The sequence below is a fragment of the Coturnix japonica genome, chromosome 2 (assembly GCF_054131305.1).
Source record: "Coturnix japonica strain WE chromosome 2, WE-NBRP24, whole genome shotgun sequence".
In the NCBI taxonomy this organism is placed as follows: domain Eukaryota; kingdom Metazoa; phylum Chordata; class Aves; order Galliformes; family Phasianidae; genus Coturnix; species Coturnix japonica.
This window is the reverse complement of record NC_140664.1, coordinates 85,125,743-85,140,383: the sequence shown is the minus strand read 5'-3', so window position 1 is coordinate 85,140,383 and position 14,641 is coordinate 85,125,743. Positions and strand designations below refer to the sequence as shown.

General features: G+C 38.4%; 1 protein-coding gene across 4 annotated transcripts in view; it reads left to right on the top strand.

Annotated features, from left to right (window-relative positions):
• TRIO (trio Rho guanine nucleotide exchange factor) overlaps positions 1–14,641 on the top strand; it is a 221,798-nt gene that overhangs the window by 183,763 nt on the left and 23,394 nt on the right. For all 4 annotated transcript variants that reach the window (XR_014942818.1, XM_085537841.1, XM_015854391.3 and 1 more), the window contains exons 35-37: positions 7,331–7,623; positions 8,958–9,128; positions 13,458–13,553. Coding sequence is in view for 3 of the 4 variants with exons in the window: in XM_085537841.1 (XP_085393967.1) it covers positions 7,331–7,623; positions 8,958–9,128; positions 13,458–13,553 (560 nt within the window). In the remaining variant the exon portion in view is untranslated. The remainder of the gene's footprint in view (positions 1–7,330; positions 7,624–8,957; positions 9,129–13,457; positions 13,554–14,641) is intronic.

Below are 14,641 nucleotides of genomic sequence, written 5' to 3'. Positions count from 1 at the left end.
TTTAATGAAAGAAGAGTGGCACCTTAGTATTTGATTACATGGTTTATGTCCACCCCTATGACAGAGTTAAGTGTGTGTGTAACAAATGTACCAATGAGTATCTTGTCCATTCTGGCTCTGCAGAGGAAGTGCATTAAGGACTCCTTCATGGTGATGTAAAATGATGTCATATTCAGGAAGCACAAATGAAGTATAAGAACCAGATGACCAACTGATGGTCCAAACTTGCACAAAGAAACTCACTGAAGATTGTGCTTGGAAAAAAAAACAAACAGAACTTTAGAAATTAAAGCATGGGATGCTATTCATCAGCTCTTATGTAAAAGTGTGCAAGCCCTGTGCAAATTTAATTAGTAGAAACAAAACCCAATCCAGGGAAGATAATTATACTGAAATGATCAGGGCACTTTGACCTGTAGAGATAGAGACTGACTTGCTTTCTGCACATAATGTACGTTATTGGACTGGCATAAGATTGAGAACTTGACTGACGAACACAGACATAAATCTGTCATTGATATGTCCTACCAGGCACCTGGATGTAGCTGTCATTAAATGTGAGCGGACAAGTGGCCAAAAGAATAGAGTTTAGGTCAAGACATAATACGTAGCTTATATTTTAACAGGGAAGCTTTGATTAATTTATTAAAACATGATAGTTTTCACAAACTGTGGACCTAAAGTTCAGGAGTGTAAGCAACTTCTATGCTTACTGATTGTGACCAAAAAAAAATGATACTTCTTTGTTAAAGTAGGAGAGAATAACAGATTATTGCAAATATCTCACAAAGTCTTCTGTCTCCTTCTGTGGTGATACCTTGCAGGAATATACAAGATATAGGTTCAGAGTTGGTTTCTCTTTTTATCCCTGAGGTCTGAATTCCAGGGAGCGCAAATAGAACTACTGCTGTTCACTCAAGGAAGTCAGTTGTAAGAGGCGGATTTTTTACAGTATAAATTTTGTTGGTGTTTAGCTCACAGCCAGCAGTGATGCATTTTCAATACTCTCTGTGTGCAGTCTCTAATGAATGTGATATTGTTAATAAAGTTTAAATATTAAGAATTCAAAACCTTGATTTTCTGAACAGAGTAGGATGGTAGGAGAGGATATATGGGGGGAAAAAAAAAGACTATGAGATGACAGAGCAGTAATAACATAAAATCATATTAAACCCTTCAGGCATATGCCACTGATTTTCTAGCTGAGATGCACAGTATATTCCTTTTGCACTTACTCGGAGATTTTCTTCATTTTTTTCTCAAGAGATTTTCTTTATTTTTTCCTCAAGTGATATTGCAAATATGCCTGTTGGATTTTCTCAATTTCAGGAAGGCCTTTGGAAGTTATTGAGATGTAACAAAGACTGTCTTAGGGGTTTTTTTTTTGTGTGTGTGTTTTTAATTGCAGACCTGCTTTGTGGACAGCTGTGGATCTTATTCAGAAAGCTGACTAGTATGTGGTTTATGATTGCAATCTATCTGATATTAGCACAGTCAGCCTTTGATAATGTGGAAGATTTAATTACGGAATGCATTTAAATTCAAATAGTCAGGGCAGGTATCTGGTAAGATATACCAAGCTATTGAGCTATCTTCATCTAGCCACGCATGGTAAAAATCTTACAAAATAAGTTATGCACTATGCTGAAATGTGAAATAATGGCAGGAAGGATTTGCTGAACAGAGGTGAACAGTGAGCATGTTTGTTCCATTCCAAATACAAATGACATTGAAGGATTTCCTTTTACATATTTGAATACTGGTTTTCTGCTTTTTATTCATAATTTTTTAAATAAACTAGTTTCTTTTTCTTTCCTAAGCTCTCCCCATCTCATCAAATAACAAAAAATAATTGTTTACTTGGCTGCAGTTTTATGGGGTTTTGTCATTAGAAGCAAAAATTGACATGACTGAGATTATTGTTTGTAGGTAGATATGGATATCACTGAACCATAGCCGCTTCCAAATGATACGTCAGACTGTCCTTTTGAACTGATGAGCAGCATTCTTTCCCAAGTATTTGTAATGTACCTGCATCAGACCTTACTGAAGAGCTGGCTAGTTGCCCTGTGTGATAGCCTTTCTTTGCTGGCTCTCTGATGCGCTAGGCCCTGGCGGCAGGCAGGGCTCTAGTGGCAATGTGACACACCACTCAGAGCCACCAAAGTTGCTTTGCTCCATTATTGTTTTGTTTTTACTTCTTGACCCATCCCAATTGTTCAGAGAAGGCAAATTGTTTGTACTTAAGAATATTACAGCATTTTGGCTTTAGACGGTGCACAGCAGGCCATCAGGGTTTGATTCCCTGAGTAAGGAAGTCAGGGTTTTGTAGTCCGTTGCTCTCTTGGTAAAAACTAAAACTCTCAGTATGGCAATATGGAAGCAGTTAATATGAAGCAGAGTCTTTCAAGTCATCAACTAGCTCAATATGGCTGATTTATTTTTTAGGGAAAAAACCCTACTTTATTAATGGCAGATGTGCATGTTTCTTGTGTTAAGAAAGCTGGGACTAGAACGAGAATTCCCATTTCCCTTAAAGTTTCAAAAATTTGTCTGTTCATTGGAGGTAACTTTATCTTCTGATTCAAAGGGGGTAAGAACTCATGCTGCCTGCCCTTTTACTTATGAATGAATTTATGGACTCCTAGTGAACTCTCTGACCTTACCAACAGAGCGACATATGTGATTTTACTTTGAGAGAAATAGAAGTTAAATGCCCTCTTTTCATAGTTTGGCTGTGCATTATAAAACAAAGCCCGTCTCTTAGGGGTTTTTTAGGTTGTTGTGTTTCGGATTTTGTTTTTTTGGGGGTTTTTTTGTTTGTTTTTTTTTTTTTTAATGATTATGAAGCTGTTCTTACTTGAGCAAATTACCTTATTAAGTTTGATAGTTTATTGCTGGATTGGTATTGCTATGTGTGATTATTTTCTGTGTATCAGATCTTTTTTCCTCTCCCAAGATGGCCATCTGTTGCATTTATCTTTTTCTAGAAGGGAATCTGACGTTAACTAGAGTTTAGTGTACTTGAAACATGGTTGGGGTTAGCATACCCCAAATTTATTCCATCTGTTTTGTTTTTAAAAGTCCGTGTTGTTCTTGGTTTAATTTTGAATACTCCTTTTTCCTCTTAGCATGTTTTAGTGATAAAATATTCTTGAGCAACCCTAGAAAAACAATTCGTTATGTAGTCATAAAGGAAGCAAAGCCAATTTTAGTGTAAACATTCCCAAGCATAGTTATCAATCAAAGAGTGTATCTCTGATTATATGGACAGATAGTGGTGGACTAGGGGGAAATAAGACACCAGAGCAGTTTTTCTCATAGTGAAAGCTGAAATCTTTCTTTCAGTGATCTTGAAAACCTCCTGTATGGAATACTGATATTTCCTAACATTTGGATCTAGGAACGTATCTACCTAAATGTATGAACTTGAAGAAGTATTTGTTGGTGTTGTTTTTGCTTGTTTTTTGCTTTTTTATTAATGACTGTGTCCTAGTCTTGTAGCCCTTGGCTAGAAATACCATTCAACTGAGGAATCACATAGGAGTACAATTTGCAGAGTCTGGACTCCTGTGAGCTGGGCTGGGAAAATGGATGTTATGAGGTCTCCTAGGAAAAATTCCGCAGTGTTTTATTTTCGCTGAGTATTAACATTGATCTCTGGGACTGCAGGGATCTTTTCTGCAGATTTAAGTTTGGGGGGGGGGGGGGAGGGAAATCAGATCTGGTCTCTGAAGGAACTAATGAGTTGACATTCCATTTGGGTTAACACAGGTGATGCTAAGTATCTTTTTTTTTTCCAACACTTTTTAGATATAATTTGATATTTAAGCTGATGCTTTTATGGCAAGGCAGTATTTTCATTCATATTAAGCCTTTTTCCTCAATACTTCCATGCTTTAAAAAGTGGGACAGTGCTATCATTTTGGTGGATTACTTATATTTTGTCCACTTTTATGATTCCCTGAAGCCCTAATAATGCTTTAGTAAGTACTTTATATAAAACCTTGCAGAAGAGAAGATGAGAAGCAGTTACATGCTGCACGCCAAAAGAAAACTAATGCTGTGTGGGAGGATATGGCCAAAGTATTTGCTGTGAAACATGTCTGGCTAGCATTGTTTTGTCTTTTAGATCCTCTCCACTTGAGTGTAGTGTATGCATTTCTTCCTGCTCTCTTCCCTCCTCCTGCCCACAAACTGTTGGCTGACTTAGGAGCAGGAGTGGTACAGCAGAAGTGCAATCAGATAAAAATACTACTTTCCCACAGTTCTAGGGGCTCTGAATCATACAGTTTGGTTTTACAAGAAACTGAATAGTTGGTAAGTGTTGACCGTCAAAAATCTGTGCAAAAATGTGAGAAGGGAACACAGCTTTTTAGAAGATTTTATTGACTGCAGGCCTGTTAGATGCATAGAGATATGCATGTTTATGGAAAAAATAAATTTTCCACCATCAGTTACTGCACCGCCATGCTGCCTTTTTCTTAGCAGGGAGTAATTGTAAAGGAAGGAAATGTGAACTGATACAAAAACATAAAACAGTTGGTGCATAATGAACTTCGATGTTAAAGCCTAGTTGGCTTTTTCTATCATTAAATACATAAATGAGTGTGCTCTGTTTGAGGATAGAACTTGTGTGGACCGTTTGAGGGGCATAAAAAGTCTGTACAAGTGAAAGAAAAAGATTGGTTGAGTGATTATAACATCTTCAAGAGTCTTAAAAGCAAAATATTTAGTTTATGCTTTCAGAAACTTGTTTACAAGAGCACTGCTGTTCTCTGCTCTTCTGTGTTCCATTAGCAGAATGGCAGAAAGGTACTGAAGTACCCAGCAGTTGGAACTTGCTGTGACTTCTGAAATGAGGACTCTGATGAAAGTTAAAAGATATATGATACAGCGATGGTAAAGTTACATTTGGTGAAAGAGCAGTCAAACTAACTTCTTACAGAGGTTTACTAGGGGATTGTTAGGATTCCTGTGGAGAGCTTGCAGATGGTTGGGAGTTTTGTTTGGAATTTTTTTAATAAGCAGACCACTTTATTTAAAAAAGGAAAAATCTGTCATGCTGTGGATGCTGATGGCCAGTAGGCCTGCTTTGTGAACATATGTGCTGAGGAGCCTTAAGCTGTAATTCACAGGCCTTCAGGGATCTTCAGACTGCAAGTCAAAAGCTGTTATAGGTAATTAATTTTTTCCTTATGTTTCCTGCTTCGCCAAAAAATAACAAAATGAAATAAAAAAGCGTGCGGTAATTCTGTAGCACTGATATCTCAATGTTTAGAGACAAAGCAGACCAGCAGAAGTCTGCATCTGCTTTTTGGTAGTGTGCATTACTTGAAACCTTGAAAAGAAACTGATAGCATCATAGGAAGTCAGCTTACCCTTGTGCAGCACACTTACAGCTGTGGCTAGAAGGTAATTCTGCAGATGCGTACTGATTGTGGGTTGAAAGTGTTAATAGCTAGTTTGATGGACTGAAATTATGCGTTGCTTTCTACCTTATGGGAAAACAAAAGTGGTCGCTAATATCAGTTACTGTTCTGGATGTGTTTGTACAGAACAGCTTAGTGCAGGTCTTGGCATTGCAGCTGATGTATTTTAACAGTCATGTGCCAACTTATGGAGGCAGATTTGGTTTTATTGGAACAAGGAAAATGTTTAAATCAGCCTGATAAAATTTTTGGATTCCAGGGAAAGGATGGTAATATTTCTCTCTCTTTTTTTTTCCCCCCTGCATTTTGCAGTTTTTGACATAATCTTCTTTAAAACACCATGAACGATAATGGAAAAAGATCTTACTATATTCACATTCTGTGTCTCTTTCAGCGTGTCAGTTGTGGCTTTTTAAGCTAGAATTTGCCCTTAATATTCTGTGGAAACAGAGCAGGCTCACATACTAGTGTGTAGATCCAAGGCATTTGTGTTTCCAGTAAAGCTTATTGCTGCAACAGTGACCATATTATCCTACAAAACTCAAACTATTTCTAGTAAGACTGACAGTGTGCTTCTTAGGGAAAAGCCGCCAGAAGAGGCGACCTGAACATCTGTGTCAAACTTCAAGAAGGAATGCAAACACTGCATTTAATTCCTCAGGAGTAGAAACATTCAACAAAACGTTATTTATGTCATCCGTATATAAACTATCTACATGCAAAAGTGCACACAGAGAAAAGCAAACATACTTGACAGCCTAGCTGAGTCTTGTTAATATGTTGGTGGTGGATAGTAGTCATAGGACTGACATTACAAGAAGAGAACTGTTGGGGGAAGAAACGTTATGCTTCATGAGAAGAATAAATGTAGTCTCACAGCAGATAATCTGGTGGATGCTTACCATAAGTATTCAAGTGACAGGAGCCTCGGTGGGAAGTTAATACCAACCTCATGTGTATATAGCTGTGGTTTAAGAAAAGTATATCCCTTGACTATAGAACTTCAGGTGTTGTCATGCTAACAAATACTGCTAATCCTTAGATTTGAGCAAATGGGCTTTTCAACATAGCTATTTTTTACCTTTAAAACTTAAAAAATAATAAAGACTCCCAAGATTGTTTAAACAAAATGAACATACAATATTTATTATATAGCATAGATATATAACAGATATTTAACTATCCTCTTGATTTCTTAACTCTTCTCCCCACATCTTTCATGGTAGGAGGGCAGGAAATAATTAAACAAATACCATAACAACAGCATTTGTAATAATGTTTGGGATTTTCAAAGTTTTGCTTATTTCACTGAGGTATCACTTTTTGCTTTTCGTGTCCATGCTCAAAGCAATGTACCACTGTCAAATGTGCATCAGCAATGCTATAACAGTTAAGCCAGTCACAACTACTTATTGAAAGCTTGACTAGTAGAGAAACTGCTTATATTTGGGTGGTCATGTATAGCATGAAAACAGACAGCTGCAGTGTCTTCAAAGGCCAAGTTTCAAAGCAGTGTGTTCAGTTATATATCCAACCTGAGTATTTCAGATAGTCCTCAGTTTCTGTATAAACTGCTCCAGTAGAGCATCTTATATTGAGCATAGTAAGTTGCAGGTAAGCTTTGGGAAGTTGATGCAGGTTTTCAATAGGGCTTATGCTTGTTGTGGAGTTTCAGGTGAAATTAGCAGCTGTCAGGAATAGTTCACTAGTTTTCATACACATGATTTTGTGGTTAATGCTATGTTACAATCAGTCTTTGGCTGACAATGGTAACGCTATTTACGTTTTTCCCGAGTCAAACTGGTGGAGAGTTTAAACAAATGGCTATTACTACTGTTCACCTTGTTTCTCACTTACCAGTATCTCAACTTCAACATACTCTCCTCACTCTTTTTCAGACTCCCTTTCAGTCTCCAGCAATGATGCCAGTCCTCCTGCTTCAGTAACATCACTTCAACCCCATATGATTGGGGCACAGAGCTCCCCGGGTCCCAAGCGCCCCGGCAACACTTTGAGAAAATGGCTTACCAGTCCTGTGAGGCGTCTCAGCAGTGGGAAAGCAGATGGGCACGTCAAAAAACTGGCCCACAAGCACAAGAAGAGTAGAGAGGTTCGCAAAAGCGCCGATGCAGGTTCTCAGAAGGACTCTGATGACAGTGCAGCAACCCCACAAGATGAGACTGTTGAAGAGGTATGTGTTCCAGGCAGCCGTCTGCAACTTGTTTCTGCATCTCTGCTGGATCTACATAGTGCTATACATGTAGCTTAGAGCAGTGGATGGCCCCTCAAATCAAAGTGTAGTTACCGCCACCCAAATAATAAATGTGGCAGATTTCACTGAAGGAAAGGAAACAGTGAACTACTGCACATTTTGTCGCCATGGACATTTGCTGAATGTCTCCCTTCCTCTGACATATATGTGAGCATCCCTTTAAGCCTGGAACTCACTTATTAGCAAAACTGTATCCAGTTAGGCACAGACAGACAAATTCTTTTCTGTTACAAAGCTGTAGTTCAGACAGAAATGAATGGCATCTTATTTTTGCCACAAGTGCATTCACTTGCACACTATATAATTATTTCCTTTTACCTGACTCAAATCCGATGAGCATTTTTTTCGGATATGTCTGATTAATTATTTTTCTTTCTTCTGATGTTTTTGGCTTCAGTCTTGGAACACTGTGAGTTACACAGTGAGGGAGAAAAAAAGGACTAGAGGCCTGATAGCATGGCGAAGTGGAAATCATAGCTTGGGAAAGAATACTGGCATCTGTCCTTGAAGGTCACGCTATAGAAAGAGGCTGTCTGGTTCAGCTGTAGTATTATTTTGAAAGTATCTATTATTCTGCAGTCCTGTGAATGAGAGAAAACCCACAGACAGGTTTTCTCCTTGAAGTGAGGAAAGGGCAATTATCTTCTATACTTGTTCCTTTAAATATGCTTAAATTATCCTGTGAACTCAGCTGCACTAAACTTTGGCTAATTCATTTTCTAATGTAGTTTGAGGTACTGTCTTTCATCACAGCTTTAAAAATCATACAAGCATTCTGCTTACACTATTTTAAGGTGGAGGTGGATATGAGAAAAAATGATTTACAGAACACTTTATGTTATAAGGGATTCTTACAGCCTTCAGATATCTTAATGTGAAGGTCAGTGCTTCCAGTACAAAGTCCTTGAATTAGTAAGTTGGAAGAATGGGGCTCATACTTTGCAGAACTGAACTCGCATAGCGTTACTTTGGCAACACTTTCCTGTAATAAATTTCGAGCTGTCTGCTTCTCAGTATCTTAATCCGTTTGCTTTTTCCAGCCACTGAAAACATAATCTATGGCATCTGATTTATTTTTTTTCTCCTGTGTGTTTAGGATCATCATTTTATTATTTAACTGTTTGTGTAGAGTCATATTGACTCGTTGGGAGGCAGGTGAATCTACAAAACAGTCCTATGACTAACTTGTGTTTAACAAGCTTCGCACTGCTGAGGAGGTTAACAGAACTTGAATGTCTTAATTTTATTTACAGAGGGGTCGGAACGAGGGGCTGAGCAGTGGCACTCTCTCAAAGTCATCCTCTTCAGGCATGCAGAGCTGTGGAGAGGAAGAAGGTGAAGAGGGAGCAGATGCTGTACCACTTCCTCCTCCCATGGCAATTCAGCAACACAGTCTTCTCCAGCCTGATTCACAGGATGACAAGGTAGGAGGAGGAAGCAGGGAAGGCTTTGCACGTTGAGCCTCTGTTTGCCCAAATCTTTCTTCTGTTTCTTGAAGTCTTGTAACATACACTGTATGCCTTTATGATGGACAGAAATAATCACTATGCCATCATTAAAAGGGTTTCCTGGGGAAAATGTGTTCCTAAAATATATTTGTTTAAAACACATAAGAACAGAAATTTTTCATCTAGATCTTTGTATCCAGAAATGGGAAACATGATGTTTTTGCAGACCTGTTTACATCTATTTAACAAGAAGCCATGTTTGTGGTTAGAAAATAATTGCTTTATAATCATACCTTTTGGGTATTCAAGTTCAGATGTTATTGTGCATATAGAGTTTATCTGAAGAAATTAATAGTTGTACATTAGGAACTTTTTTAGATCATAGATTGTTTACCAAGTCCTATTATTTTGAATAGCTTCATATCTGGGGGGAAAAGGAAAAATCAACATACAAACCATAGCCAAAAGAGCTGTGCATGTTGAATTTAATGTTTTCTTAATAGCTGCATAGGTATTTTTTATTATTTGTATTATTTTTAATGTATATCTCTACAGGTTTGCTGAAAGGTTAATAGCCATGTTAGGGTAATAGTACAACACAGGGTTGTTTTTCTTTTGTTTGTCAAAAAGAAAAAAGAAAATACATGCCAAAAATGATGGGTAATAATTTTGCATCAATAGTTGAAATTTCTGGATATTGGTAGTAATTGCATGAAAGAAATCTTATGTGCATATAATCTCCTTTTCTTAGATGTTACGGTGTTCATACACTGGGAGGGTTAATTTCAAATTTCAAAACTGATCAAATGTTTAGAGTACAAGTGTCAAACCAAGACATAGAGGGTTTTAGAGTGCAAACTATGGGGACTTCTGCAGCAGATATTCACATTACAATCGTCTCACCATTTTGATGCTTAAGTTTTTTAACTGTTTTATTCACTCTTAGTGAATATTGTGGGTGAATTGTCACTGCTCGGAGTGGTGCAACTTTGGCGGATCTTGTTAATATTTTATTTCCTTTTATCCCACTGTCTTTCACTGGGGATCTCAATGATCCCTGAAGCTGTCATTTGTAGGATAAAACTGTCCGGCTTCTATGTTCTATTTGTATTTACTTCCTACCTGTTTTCTGAATTTGAAAAGTGTAATAAGCGAGTTGGGGCAGGGCGATGTTAATATTTGGGGAAATGGGCCTGGAACAAAACAGGCAAAAACAGACATTTTAAAATCTTGCTGATCTTCAGACCCAAAATAACATTTTAGGACTAGAAAATAATCTCACTTTGCCGTTTATGAATAGCATAAAAATAATATTGGTGACAACATGTTAAAGTTCCTGCTAATAAGCTGCCTTATTTGTATGTTCTTTCAGTGATACGGAGAAAAAAAAAAAAAAAAAAAAGAAAAAAGAAAAAGTGATAAGAAAGCCTTATAAAAAGTTGTCCAGATAAAAGTGGCTTTTACTTATTATTTGTTCCTTTGTACAGTGCAAGAACGGTTTTGTGAAGGGATATACTTGAAAGATAGTGTCCTTTCACTTTTGCACTTCTCTTGCAAATTCAAGTAGCTTTGAGTAGCTTTTAGTCACCAATAAACTTTTTTACATGCACCCACTGCTGTAAAGACACATTGGGGCAGTTTTTGAAGTAAACTGCATGGCAGGAGGCAAAGAAGTCTCATTGCGTGGTAGTCTTGGAGCTTGTGTGCCACCCTGAATTCCACACACCAAGACATACCAACAATTTCCAATACCTAAAGCAAATACTTGTTAGTACACAGAAGTGAGAAGCCACAGCAAAGTTTTATCCAGCAGAACTTGGAGGACTCTACTGACAGAGCTTCTGATTGATAAAAGGCTTGCAACAAGTCCCTGTTGTCAGCCTTCTGGGTAGAGTTTTTCACATTTCTGCCACGTTAGGTGGTTTCCTCTGGATCCCAAGGAATGTCTCCTCCTTTTCATGGCCTCAGAGGCTTGGCTTTGGTCTACACCTCATTTCATGCATTTCTTCCTCTCTGTGGCTCCTGACCCTTACTCACGCTGAAAACTCCCTGCTTTGCTGGGCTTCTCCCTCCCTACTCAGCCTACTGTGGCCTCCAGTAGTATCTCACACTTGCTTGTGCTCGTTTGCTCCCTCTACCTTTCTTTCTGCTCCCAGTGTACATCATCGAGAAGAAGGTCAACTGGCAGTCTTCATCTGTGCAGCCCCAGCTCCTTCCTTTTCAGATAAATTAACTACATGAGCTGGGAAACCAGTGCTGAAGTTTAACCAACAGTCACATCATGATGTCTGGGGCCCCTAATACGAAAAAGGCAGGTTGCTGTTGGAGAGGATCCAGAGGAGGGCCAGAAAGATGATCAGAGGGCTGGAGCACCTCCCCTATGAACACAGGCTGAGGGAGCTGGGCTTGTTCAGCCTGGAGAAGAGAAGGCTGCGGGGTGACCTCATTGCAGCCTTCCAATACCTAAAGGGAGCCTGTATACAGGAGGGGAGTCAACTCTTTACAGGAGTTGATAGGCCAAGGGGAAATGGTTTTAAGTTGAAGGAGGGAAGATTTAGGTTGGATGTCAAGATGAAGTTCTTTACAGTGAGAGTGGTGAGGTGCTGGAACAGACTGTCCAGAGAAGCTGTGGATGCCCCGTCCCTGGAGGTGTTCAAGGCCAGGTTGGATGGGGCTCTCAGCAGCCTGGTCTAGTATTACATGTGGAGGTTTGTGGCCTGCATGTGGCAGGGGTGTTGGAGCTTGAGGATTCTAGAAGTCCATTCCAATCCGAGCCATACCATGATTCTGTGATATATTCCCTACAGAACAACAGATAGAAAGGACCTTGACTGATGACAATGCTGTCACAAAATGTGAGGCTGAGCTGAGCTCCATATCCAAAAGCTGCATACCAGCACAGCTTTGGAAAAAAAGTGATTGATAGTTGTATGTCAAGAGCGTGCCTGAAAGACATGCTAGCTGTGGGCTTGCCAAGTGTTTGGTATGAATGCAAATATCATGTGCTAGGTGATGCTGATATGTCTAATATCACTAAATAATACAGCCATTTTCTCCCATAAGAGCTCATCTGCACAGTATATATTCTGTTCGGTAGAATCATTGCACGCTTCATGAATTTACATTTGATGGCAGTTTACAAGTTGTTTGCATTTAATTTTTGGATTAGCAGAATTAAGTTTCAAGATCAGTTATGCTAATATGAAACTAATTTTCGCTTTTTGTTTTCTCTTTTTTTGTAAATTGACACAGCATTATGTTGACTTGTGTTCTGTCTCTGCTTTGGCTCAGTTCCCATATCTTTCCATTTAAAGTTGTCTTTATTTCCTTTGCTTACCCAGCCCCTGTTTTCCTTTCCAAATAAGGCAAATACAAGGCAGACTACCTAAAATACATATGTTGCTTTTTATATTGACCTATGGAAGCCTTGTCACACCCGTAGTTGATTTGAGAAGAACCTCCTGTGTTAAGCTGTTATATGTGCCAGTTCTTTGTCCAGTTCGTTGGAAACATTTGCAGAACAGCTTACCCTGTGTTACACGATGTTCACTGTGCTGTTTGTAATATGAAGTAAGGTTCATATTACACTGTTTCCACTTTCCAGTTATTTAATGATAGAAGTAATGTGCAAACAACTCTGTTTGCAAATTACTGAGACTGAATTTAATGGCCCTCCCCAAAATCCTTTACTGTGAACACCTTTTGCCTTCAGTTGTATCTATAAACTGGCATTTTATAGCTTGGGGACAGAGATCTTCTGTACTCTGCACATACGATTGGGGAAAATGGATGGCACAAGGAATGGTGAGCTCAATTTCCCCTCTGAATCTGAGCAATGTACTCCAGCTCCTTTAGAAAAGTAGATGATCCTGAGTTACTAGTGTATTTTCTCTTAGTTTAACTGGTGTTTCAGATTGTATTTCAAGCCCTCTCAGTTCGTGTTAATTTTCTGCAGTTGTAGATTGGTTTAACCAGCAATACAATATGTTAACAAACTGTTGCTCTTCAGGTCATCTCGGGTGATTTTGTAGTTTTTTGTCAGACATTATTACATTCAGCAAGATGAAGAATATTCCCTTAACTTCTATTGCATGTATGAACAGGAATTTTTATTTTGGTAATTATAATGGAAGGCACAAAGTTCTTTCAACATTTAGCTTTTGTGGGGTTTACTTAAAATTTCCACTTCCAGTTGCCTAACTTGGGATGATTTTAGTGTTACGCTGACAGTTATTGAGTATTATTTGTTCTTGAACAAGTGCCAAGCTGACGCTAGGTTTTTCCTTCCTTTATGTCATTGCACAGACCTCTTCTCGATTACTGGTGCGGCCTACCAGCTCTGAGACACCCAGTGCTGCAGAACTAGTCAGTGCAATTGAAGAGCTCGTCAAAAGCAAAATGGTGAGACTAACTGACAGACAGCAAGTCCTAACTTGCTATTCAGATAACAATTCCATGTTCATCCTCAGCATACAGCTTTGATGTGTGAAATGACATATCTGTTTCAACAGTCAATTTTGGGGTTGGCATATGGGTCACTTTGTACACCCTGTTCTGTGGAATCACTTAGAAAATAGGTGAATGGCACTGTAGAGAGGCAAAATACAATAAATGTAAAGGAGAGGTGAACAAAGAAAACGCATGTCCTACTAGCAAAAAAAAAGAAGAAAAACAAATGCTAAGACCCAGAATTACCTTGATTTGCCTCATAGAGCAGGCAACGTGATAATACCTATACAAGAAATACCTATAAAGAACAAGAGAGGGTTGGTTTGATTGTTACTGACTCTATTTGCCAACAAACTAAGTAGACGTAATTTTATCAGATCTTTAAAGCTTTTGTTTCCAAGTTTCTGTGTTGCTGAAGATGCTCACTGGCAAAGAGTAGATTGTGTAGGTAATTCCACAAGTCTTTGTATTCAGAAGGTAGTGCCACTGTGAAAACTCAGCAGAGCCACAGCTTGGCAAACCCATATTACCAGAAGTTGTTATTTCCCAGATTCTTCTTAAATTTTAGCAGCTTTGAATTTCAGAATGAAAAATTGGACTTTCCATTTTCCATTTCCTCATTCGAAAAGACTTAAACTTCGCTTACATTATTACATAAATAATTTTTGCACGCTTACAGCATTAACTTCAGTTTTTTATTCTGTTGTGCTGGAAGGGTGAATAAGAAGTCATCTGTGGGAAAATTCAAAGCAGCCTTTTGTAAATGGAAAATGTAATAGTTCGCATCTCTTACATCTCTTCCATACAGCCTAGCAGTGGATTTAGATTAATGATCCTTGTGTGTAGTCCCTGCTGGATATGTTCTCATTTCACATGTGTAGCTGAGGGTCAGTTTTTCCAACTTTTTGGGCCTGTCATGTTATTACTGGGTTTTCAGTTTTTGTAGGAATTAAAAAAGATTACGGCTAAACCCTACCTAAATGTGTCTTGCATTAAAGACTTTATCACATACAAGGAAATGTGATATATAGCTATAGCTT